General features: G+C 47.1%; 1 protein-coding gene and 1 pseudogene across 1 annotated transcript; one reads left to right on the top strand and one right to left on the bottom strand.

The window, feature by feature from the left end:
- The window catches only part of LOC130863972 (core histone macro-H2A.2-like), a 27,720-nt pseudogene extending 26,973 nt beyond the window's left edge, over nt 1-747 (bottom strand).
- Nucleotides 535-20,090, top strand: Got2 (glutamic-oxaloacetic transaminase 2). The gene is made up of 10 exons (XM_057754233.1): nt 535-834; nt 9,448-9,604; nt 10,986-11,114; nt 12,343-12,402; nt 13,365-13,526; nt 13,688-13,792; nt 14,445-14,595; nt 15,338-15,503; nt 17,981-18,131; nt 18,995-20,090. The coding sequence occupies exons 1-10, from the start codon at nt 746-748 to the stop codon at nt 19,115-19,117; spliced, it is 1,293 nt and encodes a 430-aa protein (XP_057610216.1). The 5' UTR covers nt 535-745; the 3' UTR covers nt 19,118-20,090.
- The last annotated feature ends 2,499 nt before the right edge of the window (nt 20,091-22,589 follow it).

Here is a 22,589-nt window from a genome sequence, read left to right on the forward strand (position 1 = left end):
GATTTCTCAGAAGAGTGCCTGGGAAATATCCTATGTTTAAAGTGGACTTGGTCAACTTGTAGGCTTGCCTCAAATTCATTCCCTCGCCCTTTAAAAAATTATTAATTTCTCCCCAACATAATTATGAAGATTTGTTGTGCAACAGTTTGTCGTTGGCCGTAGGTTCCTTTGTATTTACTAAACAGGCCGTTTTTAGGCATAATCGACTAATCTCGGTTAATCCTCACAACTGTCCCACAAAATACACCTGCTGCTCTCTCTGTTACAGAGACTAGAAGCATTCTGGATCTTGAGAGAACTGCATTTAGGGAAAGTCCGGCTGGTGCATAAAGGGCTGAAAGAAAGGCCACCATTGTATCTTAAAGGCTGTGCGGCATTGGGAAAAAAAAAATACTTCCTCGGCGTCAGCCTATCAAACTGACACACTAGCAGCTGCCTTTGACGTACCGGATGACTAACAGGATGCTGAGCGCCGCGTTCTGCGCATCCTCACACACAGCGAGCTTCGCGGGTTTCCTAGGCGGTGGTGATTAGCAGCGTCCTTGCAGGTTTCCATGACCTCCAAGGAGGCGTCCCCGTTCTGCCCCGGACCACCAGGGGCCGCTGTGACAAGGCTCGCTCCCGCCGCTCTAGCCACACCCAGGGAAGTCGGTGTCCTCACCTTTTAGAGCCCGCGCCTCGGTTCCTGCGGACGCTTCCCGTGCTCTCGGCTCTACCACTGTCCACTGCCGTCCCGCCGCCCACCATGGCCCTGCTGCACTCTAGCCGCGTCCTCTCCGGGGTGGCTGCCGCCTTTCACCCAGGCCTTGCGGCCGCAGCCTCTGCCAGAGCCAGGTGAGCCGAGGGATACGGAGATGGAGCGGGACCGCGGGCCTGCCCCTGCCCAGCCGAGCTGCGGACGCTGCAGGACCTGCACCCGCACCCGCGCGCGAACACACGCACGCACCCTCCTCTCCCGTGTTCTCAAGGGGTCCCTGCCCCGGGGCTGAGGGCTGAGTGTCCTCGCCTCGCGATGACCCTCAGGACCCCTCATCCCTCCCCTGCATCGCTGGACACCTGGCCAGCGCAGTCCCCGGGGACGGGAATTGTGGTTCTTGGCTGCACCCGGACCCCAATTCTACCGGGTGATGGGGGTCCAAGATGCTGAGTCCGCGCAGTGGGGTGCGGGGCGAGGGGTGAGCACGTGGGCGACGGCCCCGGGCCAGCCTCTTCGCGGATTGGCTCTGGTGTCGGAGCTGCCTGTCGCCGATTGGCTTTGGCGCTGGGGGGCGCGCATGCCCTTGACCAGCTGCCCTGCAGGGCAGCTGGCCCACCTGTCGGGTTACGGAGGGTTATATCTGGTAAACCCGGCTGTGCTGCGTAGAAGCTGACCGCTGCTTGTGTATCCGAGGGAGATGTGATCACACGGAGCGAGTTCTCGGGGTGCCGAGACCCCGCGTTTCTCCCTGCATCCGTGACCTTGGTGTGGCGCATCCTTTCCTCGCTGTCACCGCTCTAGTACCTGATGATACCCCTCCCCAGTCGGGCATATCTGGGTTTTGGATGGGAAAGAGTTGAGGTGTAGTGTAATGTACTTTCTTTGTCTTAAACCCTTGGGAGATTCGGCTGGCTGGAAACCATCAGTCTTTCTCTCCATCTCAGTCAGCCCTTAAATATTTCGTAACCCGGTTTCTCAGAGCCAGGCAATGGACCAGTTGCTGGTGATGTAGTTGTAAGACAGAGAGGAGTGACTTCGCTTAAAAAAAAAAAAAGAAAGAAAGAAAGAAAGAAAGAAAGAAAGAAAGAAAGAAAGAAAGAAAGAAAGAAAAGAAATGTGTCATCTTGAACTGAGATGTCCTAAGAGAAAGTTCAGGGCCTAAATGGAGCCAGTAACTTCTAATTCTTCCCTGAACCAGGAGAACTGTTTCACTCAAGAAAGCAGATTTGAGGCAGTCTCCCTGAGTGCTGCAGAAACCTCCCTGGAGTGCATACTAACTCACTAACTAGGAACAGAGCCTACTTAACCTTTTATGCTTGCCTTGGCCTCTCCTTTGAACGTGTTCAGGTAGTCTTCAAGCCCGCAGAACAGTCTGTCCCGGCCAGAGCCCATTTTTGGCGCATTGCCAGCGTGTGTCCGTTTAAGCCTAGCCACCTAGGAAGAGAATTAGGCAGGAGTTATTTTTGCTGCAAATTTGGAAAACAAAAAGGAGTGCTTCTGTGGACAGGAGAAAGTCTGGTTTCCTGTTTTCTTAGCCTTAAAATATCCCTTGTTTTATGTATATAACTGAAAGGCCTAAGCTTTACCTAAACTTGAGAAGGTTCCCTTTGGGTGTCACTGGCTAGTGATTCTTTGGGTGTGACTAGTGTTCTTTTTCCGTCTTTTCCCAGTTAGAATTTCAGGTGTGGGTGAGCAGAGACCTTGGCAACTTTGTTCAGAGTTGTACCTAAGCACTTAGGTCAGTGTCTGAAATGGTTTTACGTTTGTTTTTGTCATTTGAGGTGGAGTTACTATGTAGCCCTGGCTAGCCTGAAACTTACTGTGTACCCCAGGCTGGCCCAGAACACGCTGCAATGACCCTGCCTGTACCTGCCTGACTCTGCCTGTGCCTGGGTGTGAGTACATCCAGCTTCCTCCTTCTTTCTCCCTCTGGGGAGAGGACCCAGGGCCTCTGGGCGTACTAGGCAAGCACAGAGACGTTTGCCTGGCCTAGGGAATGCCTTTCACTTTGCATGTTTTTATTCCAAGCCCTTATTTTTAAATAAGTGCAGCATTCTTAATGTTTTTTATTTTTAGGTCAAAATCTACACATAAAAGGAACCATAGTGGTGCATAAACCAAAGCATTAGTGGGCTAAGGCAGGGAAAATGCCCTGAATTCAAGGTCATTTCTCCTGGTCTCTATACACACACACACACACACACACACACACACACAGTTCCAGGCCAACTTGCGCTGTAGTGTGTGAGGCTTTAGATAAATGTAACTGAGGGAAAGCCTTTCAAAAGCCTTGGATAATTCAAAGCTTTTGAGCTGGAAATAATTTTGAAATTATTCAGATAATGCTTATCTGAATACTTTGTACCTAGCATCTTTTGGTTGGGTGGTCACTGTTGCTCAATGTTTGTGGCCCTGCGCCTCTGTCCAAAGGGCATCAGTAGGAATCACATTGTAGGCCATAGGTTATCAGTTTACCCCCAGAGCGCTCTTGTTTTCATCTAAGGCCATTAATTTACAAACATAAGAACTCTCGCATGTCTGTAATAGTCACAGTTTTAAGGCGTGGGATAATGAGGGACATAGAGAACCTGGAATTTGATCACTCATAGCTAATCAAAGGATTACTACTCCTATGCTTAGAATACTTAAAATTCACTGTTTTGAAATTGTTTGGAGCATTCTTTTCAAGAGGTATGCTAGAATATTCATGGCTGAGGCTTCTAGAGAATGTGTAGGCTGCATATTTTATGTGAGTGTTGTTCATACTTTTGAACAAGAATGATAACATCTGTACTTGTGATTAGGGGCAACTCTGCCATTGTTTAAGGACCTTTTTTAAAAATGGAAGTTGCTTTCTGGACATTTGAATGTCCTTGACATTCAAAGTTCATTTCACTCAGCAGCTAATGACAGTGACATCGATAGGCAGGTGGCTGCATGGCTTCTGTCTGGGCTGGAGAAGAGAAACAACCAAAACCTATTTGAGTTGTCTAAAGGCTTGTATTTCTTCCTCACAGCTTACAGCCTCGGTGCAAAAGAGGAAAGTGAAGAATGTTTTATTCCTGGCCTAGAGCTGAGGGTGGGAAAGGGTGATAATGTCCCCCGAGAGTGTAAAATGATAATAACAATCATTTTAAAACCAGAAAGAGGGGCTGGAGAGATGGCTCAGTGGTTAAGAGCATTGCCTGCTCTTCCAAAGGTCCTGAGTTCAATTCCCAGCAACCACATGGTGGCTCACAACCATCTGTAAAGAGGTCTGGTGCCCTCTTCTGGCCTGCAGACATGTACACAGACAGAATATTGTATACATAATAAATAAATAAATATTAAAAAAAAAAACCAGAAAGACATGCATTTGGCCATAAATTCCTATGACCATATGCTGTCTGAATTCACTACATGTTCACTCCGTACTAGTGGCTGGGTGGTGACAGATGACAAATAAGAAGTAGAAACGAATGCCAGTTAACATCAGGTCCTTGCTTGGTTCTTCTGAGTGTGTTTCCATTCTCACAGCAACCCTATGAGATAGATCTGGTTGCACCCATTTAACAGATGAGGACTCATGAGATTTGGAGTCATTTCTCTTGCCTCTACTCTCATGTTCTTACGTGGTAAGCTGGTTGAGTCCCTGCAGTTTACCCAAGGCAGCCTATTTTAAAAGAGACCTTTGAAAAGTCAAACCCTGGGAAATGCCAGACCAGAAAGCTCTGCTCTTCAGTGACAGAATTAACAGCCCACCAAGCACAGCTGTGGAGGCTGAGGTGCTCCTGTTGGGAGCCCCACCCGGCCATGGAGCCTGCCAGCCAGCAGTACTCTGGAGAGTGAGGCTGGCTGGTGAGTGCCAGCCGGCTGCAGACTCAGTGGGACATTGCCAGGAAGGCAATCCTCATGAATAATTCATAGTGCCCACTTGGCAGAGGCCAATTCAGGGCTTGAGCGCGCTTCACCAAAGTCACTTGCAGTCTGGCTTCCCTAACCTCCAGTTTCTACACAGGGCCCACCTTACCCTAAGCCTGTGCCACATGCGCTTTTCCCCCTGCCCCTCTCACCCTTAGCCCTCAGCTCACAGGTCCCTTCCTCCTGGGAGCCTCCTTAACCCTCACTTTCCTTCAAGGACTTTGTCAACTTTTTCTGGTTTCCCCAAAACTATGCAGTTCCCTGGACCTAAATCATCACCGCGAATCCCAGCCAGGCTGCACTGTTGGTCACGCCACAGCCACTCTGCTGGGAGGGGATTGATGTTTTACTCTTTACAGTCCCCGCCCCTAGCACACCAGCACACAGCAAGTTTATAATCATCGATTTAGGACACCTTAAAGCAGTGGTTCTCAACCTATGGGTCAAGACCCCTTTGGTCACATAGCAGATATTTGTACTGCTCACAACAGTAGCAAAATTACAGTTATAAAGTAGCAATGAAATAATTTTATGATTAGGGGTCACCTCAACATGAGGAACTGTATTAAAGGGTCACAGCCTTAGGAAGGTTGGGAACCACGCCTTAAAGACTTTGTTACATACTTCGCTCTGAAACCTGTCAGCCAGGGGCATAAGGAATGTCCCCTACTTACCTCTGTTCTGAAGATGGAGTGAGAGTTCACCTCTCCAGTTACCTGGGCCCACGTTACTACTTCCGAAAAATGTACAGAGAGTCACTGGAGATGAAAGCTGCACTGTCGTAAGAGGTTGTAAAACAAAAAAGAAGGATGGAAAGAGAGGTGGAAACAAGATTCACCATCTGAATTTGTCCTGTTTCGTTTTATCCTTGAAGCACACAAATATCACCAAGGTGCAGGGATTACAAGCATGCACACCTGGAAGATCAAAACTTCTCATAGCAATAGTGGGTATTACTTATGGAAATGTACATGATCTCTTTTTTTTTTTTTTTTTTTTTTTTTTTTTTTTTTTTTTTGTCTTTTGGTTTTTCGAGAAAGGGTTTCTCTGTAACAGCCCTGGCCGTCCTGCAACTTGTTCCTTGTTCTGTAGACCAGGCTGGCCTTGAACTCACAGAGAATCCCCTGCCTCCGTCTCTGCCTCTGCTGGGATTAAATACATGAGCCACCAGCGCCAGCTGTAGGTGGTTTCTACAGTTTCTGTTTTCAAATGATTACTAGCTTACAAGTTTTTCAGTTTTACTTTCCAGTGCAGTAAATATTAATAGTTCTATCCCACATAAACAAGAGCTCTGTGAGGAGCTTCTGCTCGCCAGTCAACTCGCCTACACCACAGCAAGCTCAGGAACTGTGTTTACAGCCAGCCACGGTAATCACAGCACTCAGAATAGTGGGCAGGTAGCCTAACAGTTCCAGGCCACCCAGGGCTGCATAGTGAATACATCAGGGGCCAGGAGCATGTACTGAGCTTGAATTCACCAGAAGCATCTAAGTCATCAAAAACAAGGACACTAAAATTGTCACAGCCAAGAGAAGCCTAAGGAGATAGACAATAGAGCATGATGTGGTGTTACAGTGAACAGAAACAAGCAAAAACCAAACAAGGTGCCTCTCGGGCTCTGTAACTGTGTATGCCATAGTAGTTCCTATGCTGGCAGTCGAGGGCAGGGTGGGTGGGAACAATTCCTCTAAGTCTAAACATATAAAAAGTAAGATCTAGACCGGGGTATGGCTCGGCAGTAGAACCCTTCACTAGCAGATAATCAAAGAGTAGAGTATATTTGAGACTAGGAATAAATAATTACTATTGGAATTAAAGTTTTCCCAAGTGATAATTTATTCCATTTAATATAAATTTGATTTTTGCTAATTTTCATTACTGTTTTTCTTTTAATTTCTTGAGAATTTCATACATGAGTAAACTGGGTTTACATCACTTCCAACCCTCCCCCCACTTCAATTCTCCCCGTGTTCCACCCCATTGTTTTTCTTAAATGAACCTAGAAACATTTTAGGAATTTGAGTTCATGTAACTAAGTCTTTGGTAAGTGACAGTAAGTTAATTTTTATTTAAAGCAGCTATGCTTTCACTGGTGTTAAGTATCCATCTAATACAGCATTTGTTTTTCCTAAACGGACTGGTTGAGGATGAAACGAGCTGGAAAACAAATTTTAAAATAGCACATTCAAAGTAGTAGCAGTGTGGCTTCTCATTTGCCTGGAAATATGAATCAATTGCTGTACGTGCTGAGAAGTATAACAAACGCCTCTTATTTGAGGATTTTGTAATCTAGTACATCAGTGCTGTCCAGAGGTGGAACACATGTCAGTCAGGTCCTCGGTCTTTCCACATTACTGACACGTGGTGAGGTGTGTTTGTTTTAAGCTGCAGAAATCCTAGTATAAGCTCCAAATTGACAGAAACACCCGAACAGAAGATTTCAAACAAACCAAGGAGCTGGGCATGTTGCTCAACTGGTAGAGTGCTTACCTGCCAAGCACAAAACCCCGGGACTACACAAGCCAGACATAGTGTGTGTTTGTTCTGTCTCTATCTCTGTTTGTGTGTGCATACACGCGTGCGCACATGAGAGAGATTGTCGACTCTTACCTAATAAAGTAGACTTCTGCCATCCTCCTGTAGAACTCTGTAGAATACTTAGCACGTAAAACCAACTCCGTCATTGATTGTGGCCACTAGCCTATTAGTCACATATGAACTAAACAAAATCCAAAGAGGACATATAAGAAAGCTCAGAAGTGGGTATTGAATGTTCTGTTGCGTCTTGTGATTTACCAAGAAACAAGGAAAAATGAGGGACACTGCCCCCTAGCAGTCTGATCGCCCGACTCCGGAGACTCCAGCAGGAATCACTGGGTGACTATTGAAGTCGGGTAAGGGAGTCCCTGCTATGCAAGCCCGAGGATCTGAGTTCAGATCACTAGCACCCGTGTAAAAACCAGGCACAGTGGTGGATGTCTGTAACCTTTGGGTGTGTGCAGAGCTACAGGTAAGAACCTGGGGTTCACTAGTCAGCCAGTCGAGCCAAAATGGCAAGCTTCAGCTCTGATTTAAAAAAAAATAATAATAACCAGGCAATGGTGGGCACATACCTTTAATCCCAGCACTCGGGAGGCAGAGGCAGGCGGATCTCTGTGAGTTCTAGGCCTGCCTGGTCTACAGTGAGTTCTAAGACAGCTAGGGCTGTTACACACAGAAGCTAAGAGAGGGAGAGACAGAGAGAGAGACCAAGACCCTGTTTCCAAAATACGGTGGAGTCAGGCTGAAGAGACAGCCCAGTGTTGGTCCAGTGTTAAGAGGACGCGCTGTGCAATCATTAGGAGAGGAATTCTGATCCCAGCACTGACCTAGCTGGCCGTCCTGCACACACCTGTAGCCCAGTTCTCAGGAGGGTGCAGACTGAAGGATTGTTGGAGCTTGCTGGCTTCAAGCCTAATGAAGAAAACATAAGCCGCTTAGGTGTGGGCATAAGGATAAATGTTGAGAACGCAGTTAACCATTCTACTGATTTAGGAAAGTAACAGTAATAGGTTCTCGTAGGGTCACAGATAGTTGGCTGGATTTATACCAGGCATGAATTCCCTCCTTTGAGGGGACCTTCAGTCCAAGTGGACAGCTGGTGATTGCCCCAAGACACAGTGGCAGTATTACATCCTTGGAGCTATCGTGCCATGGTGGTCATTGTAGTTTGTAGGTTTTACAACTGGGCAGTACCGCTATAGGATTGTTCTTCTCCATTGGCAACTTGCATGGCATTTTAGGGTACTGCGAGAGCTAGTGCCCGGGAGGAGGCTTCCAGCTCAGTTCTCTAAGCCTTATGCCTGATGTGGTGTTTTCAGCGATAGGGCCTTCCCTTCGATTTCTGGGAAGCAACCAAGAACAGCAATAGCCGTATCACTTTGGGAGTCTTAGACTCTCTTGAAAACACCCTGAAAGAAGGGAGTTTTCTCATGCCTGGCACTGAATCTTTTGTTCGTCTAATGCTCCTGGGGAACATTGTCATCCAAGTGGCATAATTTTATATCCTCCCCCCCCGTGTGTGTGTAAAAGTGTAAAAATGTTCAAACATTCTTAGTGTTATTTATTCCTCTTCCTTCTCCGCTTCCCAGTTAAATCCCCATTTTTTCCTATTTCTCCCTTCATAGCACCTGTGTCCCCTCCCCCCTCTAGAGTATCTTCTCTCCTTTGCCCGCGTGGTCCCTTTTGTCTTCCCTGATTTCCGTGGTGACTCCAGGTTGCATACTTACATGTAAAAACTCCAAGCTAGGCCGGGCGGTGGTGGCGCACGCCTTTAATCCCAGCACTCGGGAGGCAGAGGCAGGCAGATCTCTGGGAGTTCGAAGCCAGCCTGGTCTACAAGAGCTGGTTCCGGGACAGGAACCAAAAAGCTATGGAGAAACCCTGTCTCGAAAATCAAAAAAAATAAAAAATAAAAAAAAACCTCCAAGCTAGGAATCACAGATGAGAGAACATGCAACATTTGTCTCTGAGTCTGCGTTACCCTGTTTATATTTCCTAGTTCTACTCCTTTACCTGCAGTTTCATGATTTCATTACTCATTAATCATTTGAAGAAAAATATTTTTTAAGCTTGTGTACGTACCCTATCCTACCCAAAATAACCTGGGTGCTCCCTTTCTGCACCTTGTCGTATCTGTGTTGAAGATGCTGATCTCCAGTCTCTGAAGGCTTTTGTGCAATTGAATAGCTGCTCCCTGTTTCTGTAACCTCTGTGTAACACATACCAAAATGGATCTTTGGGAAATTGGAAATATATCTGGCCATAGGAATCTAGGTCATGTGGTTGACATAAAATATTTCTCATTTCAGCTCCTGGTGGACCCATGTAGAAATGGGACCCCCAGATCCCATCCTGGGAGTTACTGAAGCCTTCAAGAGAGATACCAACAGCAAAAAGATGAACCTGGGAGTTGGTGCCTACCGGGATGATAACGGGAAGCCTTACGTGCTCCCCAGTGTCCGGAAGGTGAGCGTGGCACCTGTCTTGTTGGTGCAGGGTGTGGAACCTGAAGGGAGCCAAAAGGAACAAAAGGAATACTGGCCCAGGCCCTAGGGCCCCACGTTCTGCTTCTGGCACTACTTTGTGAACCACCCGGGTTCCTAGGCTGTGACCTTTCTCAGCTATGAAAGTGCATCACAGGGGCTGGAGAGATGGCTCAGAGGTTAAGAGTACTGGCTGCTTTTCCAAAGGTCCTGAGTTCAATTCCCAGCAACCACATGGTGGCTTACAGCCATCTATAATGAGATCTGGTGCCCTCTTCTGGCCTGAAGGCATGCCGGCAAAACACTGTATACATAATAAATAAATTAAAAAAAAAAAAAAGTGCATCACAGCCACACGCTCTCCTCCAAGGTTGAAAATCAGACATTGTGCCTAATCCTGAGCATGAGTACCAAAGGGTTAGACGGTTAAGAGAGGAAGGGCCAGCTGTGGATGAGGCCAACATTGTTATTTTCCTTTTCTCTCATCTTGATGGCTGTGGTGAAATCCATGTATAGAGAGAGCCATGAGCTGTCCACCCTTCCTGACGAACTGCACGATCTCTTCTTCCATTCTCTACTTTTGTTACATTTTTATTAGTGATATTTCCATTAGTTTTAAAGTTAGTCACGGCCGGCTATGCTAGAAACGATAGTGTTTCCTGGCATGCATAGGGTTCTGTTTCATGCCCAGCATCACAAGAAAAATCCTAAGACTGTATTCAGTGACTGATGAGCCGTTGTTGGAGCTGGACCACAGCCGAGCACTGCTGTCCAGTACCTCATCAGTGGCTCGCCACAACCCCATGACTTGGGCAGGGTGACTCTTGCCCGCAGTCACACAGACAGTGGAAGTTCTTGGACTGGCATACATCCTGAAATGCATTCCTTTTATACATTCCGTTTGGTTTTGTCATCTCACATATACCTATCATGTTGCTCTTAAGTTTTATTCTTATGCATTTCAAGAGAGCCCTATATGTTAAGTGATAACCAAGGAAGACTCTATACCTGTTTTGGAATTTCTGTTACTGTGAAGAGACACCATGATCACAACTTTTATTTATTTGTTTGTTTGTTTATTTATTTATTTATTTATTTATTTATTTATTTTTGTGGCAGGGTTTCTCTGTGAAACAGCCCTGGGTGTTCTGGAACTCGCTTTGTAGACCAGGCTTACCTCAAACTCACAGAGATCCACCTGCCTCTGCCTCCCAAGTGCTGGGATTAAAGGCGTGCGTCACCACTGCCCGGCTAGAATTTTATTTCTTAAGATATAGCATAAAATACAATGTATTTCTGTTCTGTGATACAAAGTACCAAATATTTCACTTTTATCCAACTAAAACTTATTTTCTCGTCTCTAGGCAGAGGCCCAGATTGCTGCAAAAAATTTGGACAAGGAATACCTGCCCATTGGGGGGCTGGCGGAATTCTGTAAGGCTTCTGCAGAACTGGCCCTGGGTGAAAACAACGAAGTGCTGAAAAGTGGCCGGGTAAGCCAGGCGGCCTGGGCGTCATACAGGCTGTGTTCACACCTAGCCATTTTAGAAACCCGGACATGTTAACTCGGCTTGTATGTGTGTAATGACTGAAGTGGCCACACTTTACTAATAATTACTTTCTAGATAGGAAATTTAGCTCTGTCAGTTATCCTGAAAATTTGGTAGAATTTGACTGATAACTTTGGCCCAGTTTGCTGTTGGTGCTGATGAGTTTCATCTGCTTGTATCGAATATGGATAAGAATGCCTCTCTCTGCCTAGTTTCAGGCCCATAATTATTCCCCACAGTCATGTGTTAAGCTTCCCGCTTGGACAGGAGAAGCAACAAGGAACCAGCCTTGAGTAGACTGTGGGGGCAGGGCAGAGGACAGGTGTGGCTGTCTGTCCTCTTCTGCCCTGTCACAGTCCAAGTGGGCATGGACAGACAGAAGACCATGATCCGAAAAGGTGCACCACAGAAAATAAAAACAAAATAAGTTATACTAACACTATCCTGATATTCTTGTTGACTGTCCAATTGTTTAAAGAACCTTGGTCTTTACATATTTCTTAACCACTAAGTCATCTCTCCAGCCCCTGGATTTTACATATTTCTAAAATGATGTTTGAACATACTATTTTTGTCTTTTTATTTTGTATGTGTATAAATCCCTCCCTTTGCACATTGAGGAGGAATCTTTTATATCCCCAAATTTTCAGTATAACATGGATGGTTCAAACAAAGTGATCCAGAATTCACTCCTAGAGGCCAGCAAGGTGCCCTAGCAAATGAAATGCTTGCTGCACAGGCCTGGTGACTTAAGTTCAATCTCCAGATTTCACATAAAAGGCGGAAGGAAAGAACCAGCTCCAGAGAGTTGTCTTCTGTGGTGTACACACCTGCCATGGCAGTTACACATTCCCGCCCCCATCCACACACAGTGCGATAACTAGAGGGGGCCGGAGAGATGGCCCAGTGGTTGAGAGCACTTGTTGCCCTTTCTAGAGAGCCTGAGTTTGATTCCCAGCACCCATGTGTCAGCTCACAACCATGTGTCACTCCAGATCCATCCCACACCTCCCGACTTCCTGGGGCACATACAGACACGCAAACAAGGTAGTCATATGGAAAGTAAACAAGTATCCTTATAAAAACAAATAACCATGTAAACAGCTAAAAGAAGTAAGTTCTGACATGCAGAGGGGTAGCACGAGCGACTGACTCTGCATCTCCCCTGCAGTTTGTCACCGTGCAGACCATTTCCGGGACCGGAGCCTTAAGGATCGGAGCCAGTTTTCTGGTGAGTGGAACCCCTTCAAGAGAGAGCATTGAGTTAAAGGTTGACATACTGACATCCTGTGTGTGTGCTCAGCCACCGTCAGGCTTCTCTTTCCACAGAACTGGCAGGTTTCCTGGTCTCTGGTGAAAGAAAGGAAAGTACTGTGGAGAAATTATGAGGAATAAAGTAATAATGAGTCAGCATATTGAGCATATAGTTGGGGGCGGGGGTTTTTTGTGATTCTTTTTGAAAAAGGGTCTTACTATGTATCTGTGGCTGTCCTGGAGCTCATGGCGTACACTAGGCTGGCTTCAAATTCACAGGGATCTGCCTGCCTCTGCCTCCTGGAGTTCTGGGATTAAAAACATGAGCCACTACGCCCAGCACAGCGCATAGCGTTAGTAGGGAGGGTGCATTTTAACTTACTCAGTCCCTGTCTTAGTTAAGGTTTCTGTTGCGGCAGAAACACCATGACTAAAAGCAGGTTGGGGAGGAAAGGGTTTATCTGACTCACATTTCTATATTGCTGATCATTTTTGAAGACAGTCGGGACAGGAACTCAGACAGGGCAGGAACCTGGAGACAGGCGCTGTTGCAGAGGCCACGGAGGAGTGCTGCTTGCTGGCTTGCTTCCCATGGCTTCCTCAGCCTGCTCTCTTACGGCAAAGGATGGTACCACAATAGTTTGGGTCCTCTCCCATCAATCACTAAGAAAATGCCTTACGGCTGCATCTTACAAAGGCCTCCTCTCTTTTAGACGACTCCAGCTTGTTTGTCAAGTTGACATAAAATTACCCAACAAGCCCCTGTAAAGGAGGTTCAGGCAGCGAGGCCTGCACAGGTGTTTCGCCTCATAGCCAGAATAACGTCAAGGCCTGACTCCCAGCCCAGACCATCTTGCTGCTGTTAGTAATAAGAAACTCTCTCAGGAAAACACTACCATTTTGTCCTCTTCCTTCATTCCCTCCCGTCCCATCTTTCAGCAACGATTTTTTAAGTCCAGCCGAGATGTCTATCTGCCCAAACCGTCCTGGGGAAATCACACGCCCATCTTCAGGGATGCCGGCATGCAGCTACAAGGTTATCGATACTATGACCCCAAGACTTGCGGATTTGACTTCAAGGGAGCCGTAGAAGACATTTCAGTAAGTGCGTCTCCCGACTGGTTTTATTATCTGACTTAGAGGGGGCCCGCTGACTCCCAGACCTCGAGTTCCCTGTCACGTCTCAGCTAACAGTGACCTGTGTAGCATGTCGGCTGTTTCCTTTAAAGCTACACAGCAGAATCTTGATTGTTTTTCCGTAGAAAATCCCAGAGCAGAGTGTGCTCCTACTGCATGCCTGCGCTCACAACCCCACGGGTGTGGATCCGCGTCCAGAGCAGTGGAAGGAAATCGCCGCAGTGGTGAAGGTGAGCGGGATGAAATGTCAGTAACTCATTGCTTAACCTCGAGGCTGCCCCAAACCCACACAGGAAGGGGTTCCTCTTTTGTTCCGTAATAGATGATACATGAACAGCTTGAAAATTCTCATCCTTCAGCCCAGATGTACTGAGTTCTGACAAAACTAAAAAACTTGTCTTTGTCACAGCGGCTGTTCTGGCCCAGGAGGCATGCTGGTGGCACCTCCTTTTCTTACGACTTTGCTCAGCATCGCCTCTTCTTTCAGAGGAGCTGGCTGTGACGGACGACACTCACCGAATTCCTAGAGAGGAAAATATCCCTGTCATCCTGTGCCCCCATTCTTACCACTTCTGTCAAATCTCAGCGTCCAATAGAATGAGGCCCAGAAGGAGCCGTCAGAGAGCACTTCATAGAAAAGTCCTGCTAGTCCTGCCCAAACCGGAGATCAAGGTTCTCTTTCCACAGTGTTGAGGAACCATAGCTATCAAAGGTTTTTTAAATAATACTTTAAAGTGTGTTGATAGTTAACTCTGACATTCAGACGTCTTCCCTACTGCCATGTGTGAAGAAACTGTCGACTGTAGATAAACACGGTCCATGACAGCACGGGTGATTCCGGGGCATCTGCGGGTGCCTGTTTCAAACTCTTCTTCCTTCCAGAAAAAGAATCTCTTTGCGTTCTTTGATATGGCCTACCAAGGCTTTGCAAGTGGTGATGGCGATAAGGATGCCTGGGCCGTGCGCCACTTCATCGAGCAAGGCATTAATGTTTGCCTCTGCCAATCCTATGCCAAGAACATGGGTCTCTATGGTAAGGTAAAGGGGCCAGTGTAAGGTGTACTCAGATGAGCTCAGTACATGTGGGGAGAATGCCACAAAGCAGAAAATTTAGAGGGGCAAAGTAGTCCCTAGATAGGGGTGTGTGTATGTGTGCACATTGTGTGTTGGTTATATGTAGTCTTCCTAAGACAGAAAAATATTGTAGATATTCTTAGCCATATCTTCAGTGTCTTTAAATTTCTGTGGCGAAAATAAGGGGGTGGGGCTGGGCGGTGGTGACGCGTGCCTTTAATCCCAGCACTTGGGAGTCATAGGCAGGCGGATCTCTCTGAGTTTGAGGCCAGCCTGGTTTATAGAGCAAGTTCCAGGACAGCCAGGGCTACACAGAGAAACCCTTCCACCAAAAAAAAGAAAGAAAGAAAGAAAGAAAGAAAGAAAGAAAGAAAGAAAGAAAGAAAGAAAGAAAGAAAGAAAGAAAAAAATGAAAAGAGATCCTGAATACTTGTTTGGGCCTCAATTCACAGTTCACCATTCTGAGTAGTAAAGACTATTTCTGTTCAGGAACTATTAGGCCAGATGTAGCTCATACCTATAATCCCATCACTAGAGGCTGAGACAGGAGAATCACCTGTCACCAAGCCTGGGGTACAGAGTGATACTCTTGTCTCAAACAGAAATTACTGTTGTGATTCCTCTGACAGAAGAGATACCTTGTAGCAGAGTTCCTCAAGGCTTGTTTTAGGGAGCTAGAAGCCTATCCACTGTTTTCTCAGGTGAGCGTGTGGGAGCCTTCACTGTGATCTGCAAAGATGCTGATGAGGCCAAAAGGGTGGAGTCCCAGCTGAAGATCCTGATCCGTCCCATGTATTCTAACCCACCTCTCAATGGTGCCCGGATCGCAGCGACCATCCTGACCTCTCCAGACTTGAGAAAGCAATGGTAATGATTGCTTGCTGTTCCTTACCATCCAGTGCCTTACAGTTCCAGGTGTGGAAAGGAAGAAGGGGGTGTGCATTTTGTTGGCACAGCTACGTTTGGTATTTCCCCATAAATCCAGAAACAAACGGCAGCCTCTTTTATCCTCTAATCTCTGCTTTTAGTAAAACCTGCCTTCCCTTAAAATCGAGTTCGGTTGAAGTTCCTGGTGTAGGAGACCTCCTCCCAAAGATGCCTTTGTTTTGCGGTGCTGGAGATCAGACCTAGGGTTTCAGGCGTGTAGGCAAGCACTCCGCTGTACTATATCCCTAGCCCCTGTGCTGTTCTGACTGGCTAACACTGAATCCGTGCTTCTGCATATTGTTAATAATTAATATATTAATATTATCTATATTTAATTTCACTACCTATCCTCTAATGGTAATCTTCTTAAATAAATCTTTTAAAAAATATTTTTATTTTGGACTAGAAAGATAGAGCACTTAACTTCTTTTACAGAGGACCTAGGCTCTATTCCCAGCACCCATGTAGTAATTCAAAACCATTCATACCTCCAGCCCCCAAGAAAGACCAACCTTGGCTACAAATTGAATTTAAGGCTATCCTGGACTACATAAAACCCTGCCTCAAAAGCAAAAAAAAAAAAAAAAAAAAAAAAGTCATGTTCAGGGAGCTAGAGAAGATGGCCTGTCAGAGATGATGTTGGTTGGTGTCATGAGAAGTCAGAACCTGATTCTCTGGCAAGAGGAAGGAGGGTGCAGGGCTGGAGAGGTGGCTCAGGGATTAAGAGCGGCTGTTCTTCCAGCGGTCCTGTGTTCAATTCCCGGCAACCATATGGTGGCTCACAGCCATCCATAATGAGATCTGGTGCCCTCTTCTGGGCTGCAAGTAGACATATGGGCAGAGCACTGTACACATAAATAAATCTTTTTAAAAAAAGAGAGGAGGGAGGGTGGCAGGGTTTTACTGAGTGAGCAGTGCATGTAGCGTGCACAGGTCACATGCCTCGTCCCTGCAGTACCCAGGTTTTAAAAGTGAATAAAGTTGGGTGGTGCTTGTTGCAAAAAATTTAAAAATCTGATCTTGCTTAAAAGCCAGGAGCAACTGTGCTCTGGCCAGGATTGACCTGTGGTGTGGTGATACCAAATGCAAGCTGTGCTTCCTGCTTTTATTTTCCCTTTTTCTTGTTGTTTTTCGAGACAGGGTTTCTCTATAGCTTTTGGAGCCTGTCCCAGAACTAGCTCTTGTAGACCAGGCTGGCCTCGAACTCACAAAGATTTGCCTGTCTCTGCCTCCTCGGTGCTGGAATAAAAGGCGTCGCCACCCAGCTTTATTTTCCTTCTTTTGTGATAAGATGTCATGCTGTAGCCCGGGCTGTGTGGGTTGGTCTCAAACACAGTGATCCACTTGCCTCCACCTCCTCAGTGCTGGGATTGCAGGTGTGCACCCACCATTCCCAGCTCAGTGACTCAAGTGAAAATATTTAGACAGACGATGGCAGTGTACACCTTTAATCCCAGCACTTGAGAGGCAGAGACAGGCAGGTCTCTGAGTTTGAAGTCAGCCAAGGCTACACACAGAAAAACCCTGTCTCGAAAAACAAAAATTACTTAGTCTTTAGTTGGCAGTCGTAGGCCTGGTGTAGTCATGCATCATGATGTCGTGTGATGAGAGGGAACGGAACAGGTGTCATCATCGTGGTCCAGTTGGTAAGAACCAACAAAAGAAATTCCCTGCAGGGCATGGGAGTGGACTGGCCCTGACTGTTCTGAGGAAGGGAGAGACTGTTGGAATTAAGCAAGCTGGACTGACTGTCTGCACACAGGCCTGTCCCCTCTGGTCCCCAGACAGAATAGCCCTCTCCTCCATGGCCCTTCTTTCGCCCAGGGCTGTTCTGGTTTACACTGTGCCACCATTGACTTTTTACAAGCTTGGCCTTTAACCTGTCGTAACCTCTTAGGGGCTATGACCACATCCCACTCCTCAGCTCCTTCTATATGGCCTAGGCCACGTAGGCTTATAGTTTGTCGTCATCATTATGAAGGTAGAAGCATTTGTTCCAAGTTTAAAATAACCTTCCTCAGTACTCAGATATGTTAACTTATCTGGGGCTGTAGAGGTGGTGTAGTTGTTAAGAGCATTGACTGCCATGCCAGAGGACCTGGGTTCAATTCCTAGCATCCACGTGGTGGCTCACAACCCCCTGTAACTCTTGCTCCAGGAGATCCCCCACTCTCTTCTGGCCTCCAGCAGCACCAAGCACACATGTGGTATGTGCACTGCAGGCAAAATACCCTTATACATACCTTTTTCTAAAGCTGCCAAACGTACATATAATAAAAAGCAGAACGCTTAAAATCTTTGTCCACCAGCCATTGACCGTGTGACTCGGTTAAGGACTGGGGATTAAGGCGTTCAGGAGGAGAGAGGAACTCGGGTGAAGCTCGGCCAGAGCAAGACGCCCATCTGGTTCCTTACAGGTTGCAGGAAGTGAAGGGCATGGCCGACCGCATCATCAGCATGAGGACCCAGCTGGTCTCCAACCTGAAGAAGGAGGGGTCGTCCCACAACTGGCAGCACATCACCGACCAGATTGGCATGTTTTGTTTCACTGGCCTGAAGCCCGAGCAGGTGAGTAGACGGTAGACCTGGCCTTTAGGTCCAGGTGGCATGTGGTGGTCCTGGGTTTGGTGGCGGTGCTGCCATGTTGTGAGATGAGGGCCCGTTAGTGTTGTCCAGGCTGGCCACTCAGGCTCCAGCAGCCACACCTCACCTGGGCCTGCAGTCATGGTCACTGCTTAGTTAGGGGTGTGCGCCACCTCCCCCGGCCTGGTTTTCTCTGTTACTGTTTGTCTGTATCCCCTGTGATGTTGCTGTCTTCAGAAGTACATACCTTGCGGTAGGGGGTTGTTCGTTGTTTTTCCAGTTTGTTATGGGGGGGTTTTGTTGATGTTTGTGGTGGCGAGGGATGAGACCCAGGCTTTGCCCGTGGCGTACATGTCATAGCTTGTTTGTGTGCGTTTATCTGATAGACAGCGCCTCGGAAAGAAGAGGAGAAATGGCTGTTACATAGCTGAATCCTGAGCCTGCTTAGTTTGGGATTTTTTTCCCCCTACCTGTTTATGCCTTGGAAACCATAATCTTAATTTTTAACATTTTTCTAGTCTGCATGCATGCACATTCCGTGGCATGTGTGTAGGTCAGAGCACAGCCTTTAGGGGTCGGTTCTCTCCTCCTACCACATAAGTCCTGAGGATGAACTCTGGTCATCAGGCTTGGTAGCAGACACCTTTCCCTGCTAAGCCATCTTAGAGACCTCATTACCCTACTTTAAAATAGCTTTTCATTCTTCTTTTACTTATCTAAACCAAATTCTCGTGTTAGTGAGAAAATTAAGATTTTGTTATTTTTTAACCAGTTGGCTACTGTGTGCCCTGTCAGCTGGAAAAGAGTTCCCCACTGGGACTTGTCGTCAGCTTCTTCTCTCTCTCCAGGTGGAGCGACTGACCAAGGAGTTCTCGGTCTACATGACAAAAGATGGTCGCATCTCCGTGGCAGGGGTCACCTCTGGCAACGTGGGCTACCTTGCCCATGCCATTCACCAGGTCACCAAGTAATTACCAGGGTGCAAAGGGACAGAGACCACCTTCCCATCAGCCTTTGCTGTCATGAGAGTCGCGCGCAGGAGAAGGGGGGTGGATGGTGGTGAGTAGATCATGTGTCCAACCACAGTGCATAAGGCTCAGCGATTGAACGTGTTCCTCGGAAAAGAGGCAGGGCAGAGGCTTCCATGGCTGGTGTCTGGAACTTTGTTGGCTCCAAACCAAACTCTCCCTCATCCTTCTGTCTCCAACTTGTCTGAAAGAGTTTACACATGCAAGAAAATCACAGCACCAAAAACCTGTCAGCCACGGCGTTGGAATAGAAGCTTTACTGAAGCATCCGGTGGTGTCGGGGGCTCACCTCTGGACCCAGCTGAGACCGCTCACATTAGGGGTTGTGAGGAGAAAACCTAGTTCTGTCGTTAACCGTTGTCCTTGTGTTTGTCCTCCCAGAATGAGCAACTGTGTCAGCAGCTCACGTTACAGGAATTGTGCTTTACAGAAACCAACAAGTCTGCTGCCCCTGCAGCGAGGGCAGTAAAAGATGCTGTCAGCCTGTCTCCTCTCGTCATTGCTGTCTGTAGCCTACAGCTTCATCCCGGGCTGCTGGATTGACCATTAGCTTCATTCTGTCATGATCTGTGTAGGATGGAGAACGTAGTTTCCTGTTCATGCCAGACCCTCCTTTCTCAGCCAAGAGCCGTGGAAGAGGGGGAGTCTGCACCTTAATTTGAGTGTCCCCCTTCAACGATTGACTTGATCCTCCCGGAATGGGCCTCTGCCCAGCTGGACCCCTTCCCTCATCCTGGCTGCACAGCCTGTCTCCTCACACACGTCAGACAGTGCAGGGCAGGATCAGGAGATATTCTGGGGTCTGTGTGCTGCCAGCCCGGCTCTGACTCCGCCCTTTGGAAAGATAACCACCATCTGCTCTAATCATGTAGACTTACTGCCGCCTGGTATCTCTGTTACAATAAAATTACTGTAGACCCAGCCACTGTCTACTTTTCTACTTAACGGGGAAAGGGGTAGAAGTGGATATCCAGTCCGAAGCCTGGAGTCGTGTACAGCTGACCATAAGCCAGAAGATGTATCCGCTTTCCAGGCCTGCTCTTCATCCTGCCTTTCAGCTGGTCTGGCCCAAAGGTGCCAACTAGATGGGTGGAACTCCTCAGACCTCTGAAGACAGAAGGGTGGGGTGTAACCCAACAAAAAAAATACAGACATTCCTCACAAAAGTGGGGAGGGGGGCAAATTTATTATATGAAAACACTAAAGACCACAGATCTTTAAAGAATCAAATCCTGAGCAAACAAAACAACTACCAGCTGTATCACAATGCCTGATCTCAAGCTGTGCCGCAGAGTAGTGTGCTATAGCAAAAAGACAGGCCAAGGAAACAAAACAGGATCAGAAGTAAATCCACACAGCTATAGACGTCTTGTTTTGGGAGGTGGGCAGCGCTAGAAAAATGGTTTTTCTGTGTAGTCTTGCCTGGGACTCACTCTGTAAAACAGGCTGGCCTCAAACTCAGAGATCCCCCTACCTCTGCCCCCCAAGTACTGGGATTAAAGATGTGCACCATCAAGAACATACACGGGGCCTGTCGGTCACCAAGCCTAATGACCTAATTCGATTCCCAGAACCCACATGATGGTGACTTACCTCTGACCTCTGTGTATGTGCTGTGGTTATGTATGCAAACATAAATGAAAAAAAAAAAAAAAAACAGAAAAGACATTCAATAAGTGATGCTGACAAAACTAAATATCTACCTGTAGAAAAAGGAAACTGGAGAGCCAGAGATGGCAAAAGTTCCCAGCATTTGTTCTTGCCAAGGACCCAAGTTTGGTTCCCAACACCTACAGGGCAGCTCACAGCCATCTGTAACTCCAGTTCCAGGGGATCCAGAAGACTCTTCTGATGAGGGCACCAGGCACACACTTAATTCACATTGTATACAGCACGCACATAAATCTGAAAGAATGAAATGAAATCTACATCTCTTCACTCTGCCAAAATCATAAGCTTGGCATAATGGCACACATCTTTAGTCCCAGCACTCAGGAGGCAGACGATCTGTGAGTTCAAGGCCAGCCCAGCCAGGGTTACACACACACACCCCTTTTCTCTCACACACCCTCAATTCATAGTAAGCCAAAGACATTAATTTAAAACTGTAAGCACTAAAACTGCCAGAGAAAAGCATAGGGAAACATTTGTCATATAGTATGGGCAAGAACTTTCTGAAAACTCAACCTCGTGATACCATTTAGAGATGCGGCCTTTGGGAAGTGTAGAACCGTCCAGTGGTGTCAGGGACCTCATAAGAAGAAATTGGAGTCAGCTTGCTCCCTCCCGCTGTTCTCTACATAGGAGGACAGAGAATGGAGCAGAACTGGAGGCTCACATCAGAAGCTTCCCTGCTGGTAGCCAATCCCAGATCTCCCAGCTCCCAGCTCCCAGAGCAGCAAGCACTCTTAACCTATGAACTGTCTCTCCAAAATCAGACTCCAGTGATGAGATAAACCTTTATGAGATACATCAACTTATCAACACTTCCATTGTTTAACCTACCCAGCTCTCAGCATCCAGTTATAGCAACCTAAATGGAGAAAGTATGATTTAAATAGCATTTTTTTCCTTAGGTCTCACTCTTCCTTTGGCTGCCCTGGGACTATGTAGACCAGGCTGGCGTCAAATTCACAGAGATCCACCTGATTCCCAAGTGCTAGGATGAAAGGTATGTGACATCATGCCCTACTCTGACATTTTTAAAAGTGAAAACCCTTTAGAAATTGTGAACAAGTGTCCGGGGAGGTGGTTCAGTGGGTTAGAGCATTTGCTGGGAGGCTTGTTAGAGCATGAGAACCTGAGTTGGAATCCCCAGAACCCATGCAAAAATAGAGACAGCCACATAGATCCTTGGAGCTCTTTGGCCAGCCAGTCAAATGACCAGCTTTGGGTTCAGTGGCAGGCCCTGTATGGAGAATAAAGCAGAAAACAATGAAGGAAGACATCCAATGTCCTCTAGCCTCCACATTCTGCCCACAGGCACATATACCCACATACATGTGCACATATGCATACACCATGCACACACAACACAGCCATCCATAAATAGGGAATGGATTAGAGATTCTAGGAGACGTCTGGTGGGAGGGAGGCAAGTGTTATGATTGGAAGAGGACTACTCCAGCCAGGGAAGAAGGTAGCCAACTGCAGATCTTCACTTCTCCCTAAGCTCCTCCACATCCAAACCTCACTCTCATTCCCATATCTGTAGCCTATCACCGGCTGCAGTACCCCCACCCCACTCCCATCTCCAGTAGATCACACATAGATCTTCCCCTCCTAACTTCCCACCCCTGATTTCATGCTTAATCCCAGCCCCCAGCTCCAGCAGCACTCCGAGAACCCGCAGACCACTCTGAGCAGGGAAGCAAGTAGCTCCTCCGGATCCAATCCCCCAGTCTCAGCCCCAGCT

The sequence above is a fragment of the Chionomys nivalis genome, chromosome 21 (genome assembly GCF_950005125.1).
Source record: "Chionomys nivalis chromosome 21, mChiNiv1.1, whole genome shotgun sequence".
In the NCBI taxonomy this organism is placed as follows: Eukaryota; Metazoa; Chordata; class Mammalia; order Rodentia; family Cricetidae; genus Chionomys; species Chionomys nivalis.

What these genes read in the sequence shown, in the direction of transcription:
- Got2 (XM_057754233.1), top strand. Translation starts at nt 746, where the DNA reads ATGGCCCTGCTGCACTCTAGCCGCGTCCTCTCCGGGGTGGCTGCCGCC. An exon ending in AAGTGCTGAAAAGTGGCCGG is followed by an intron (nt 11,115 to 12,342) that starts GTAAGCCAGGCG and finishes TCTCCCCTGCAG; the next exon opens with TTTGTCACCGTGCAGACCAT. An exon ending in CTGGCCTGAAGCCCGAGCAG is followed by an intron (nt 18,132 to 18,994) that starts GTGAGTAGACGG and finishes CTCTCTCTCCAG; the next exon opens with GTGGAGCGACTGACCAAGGA.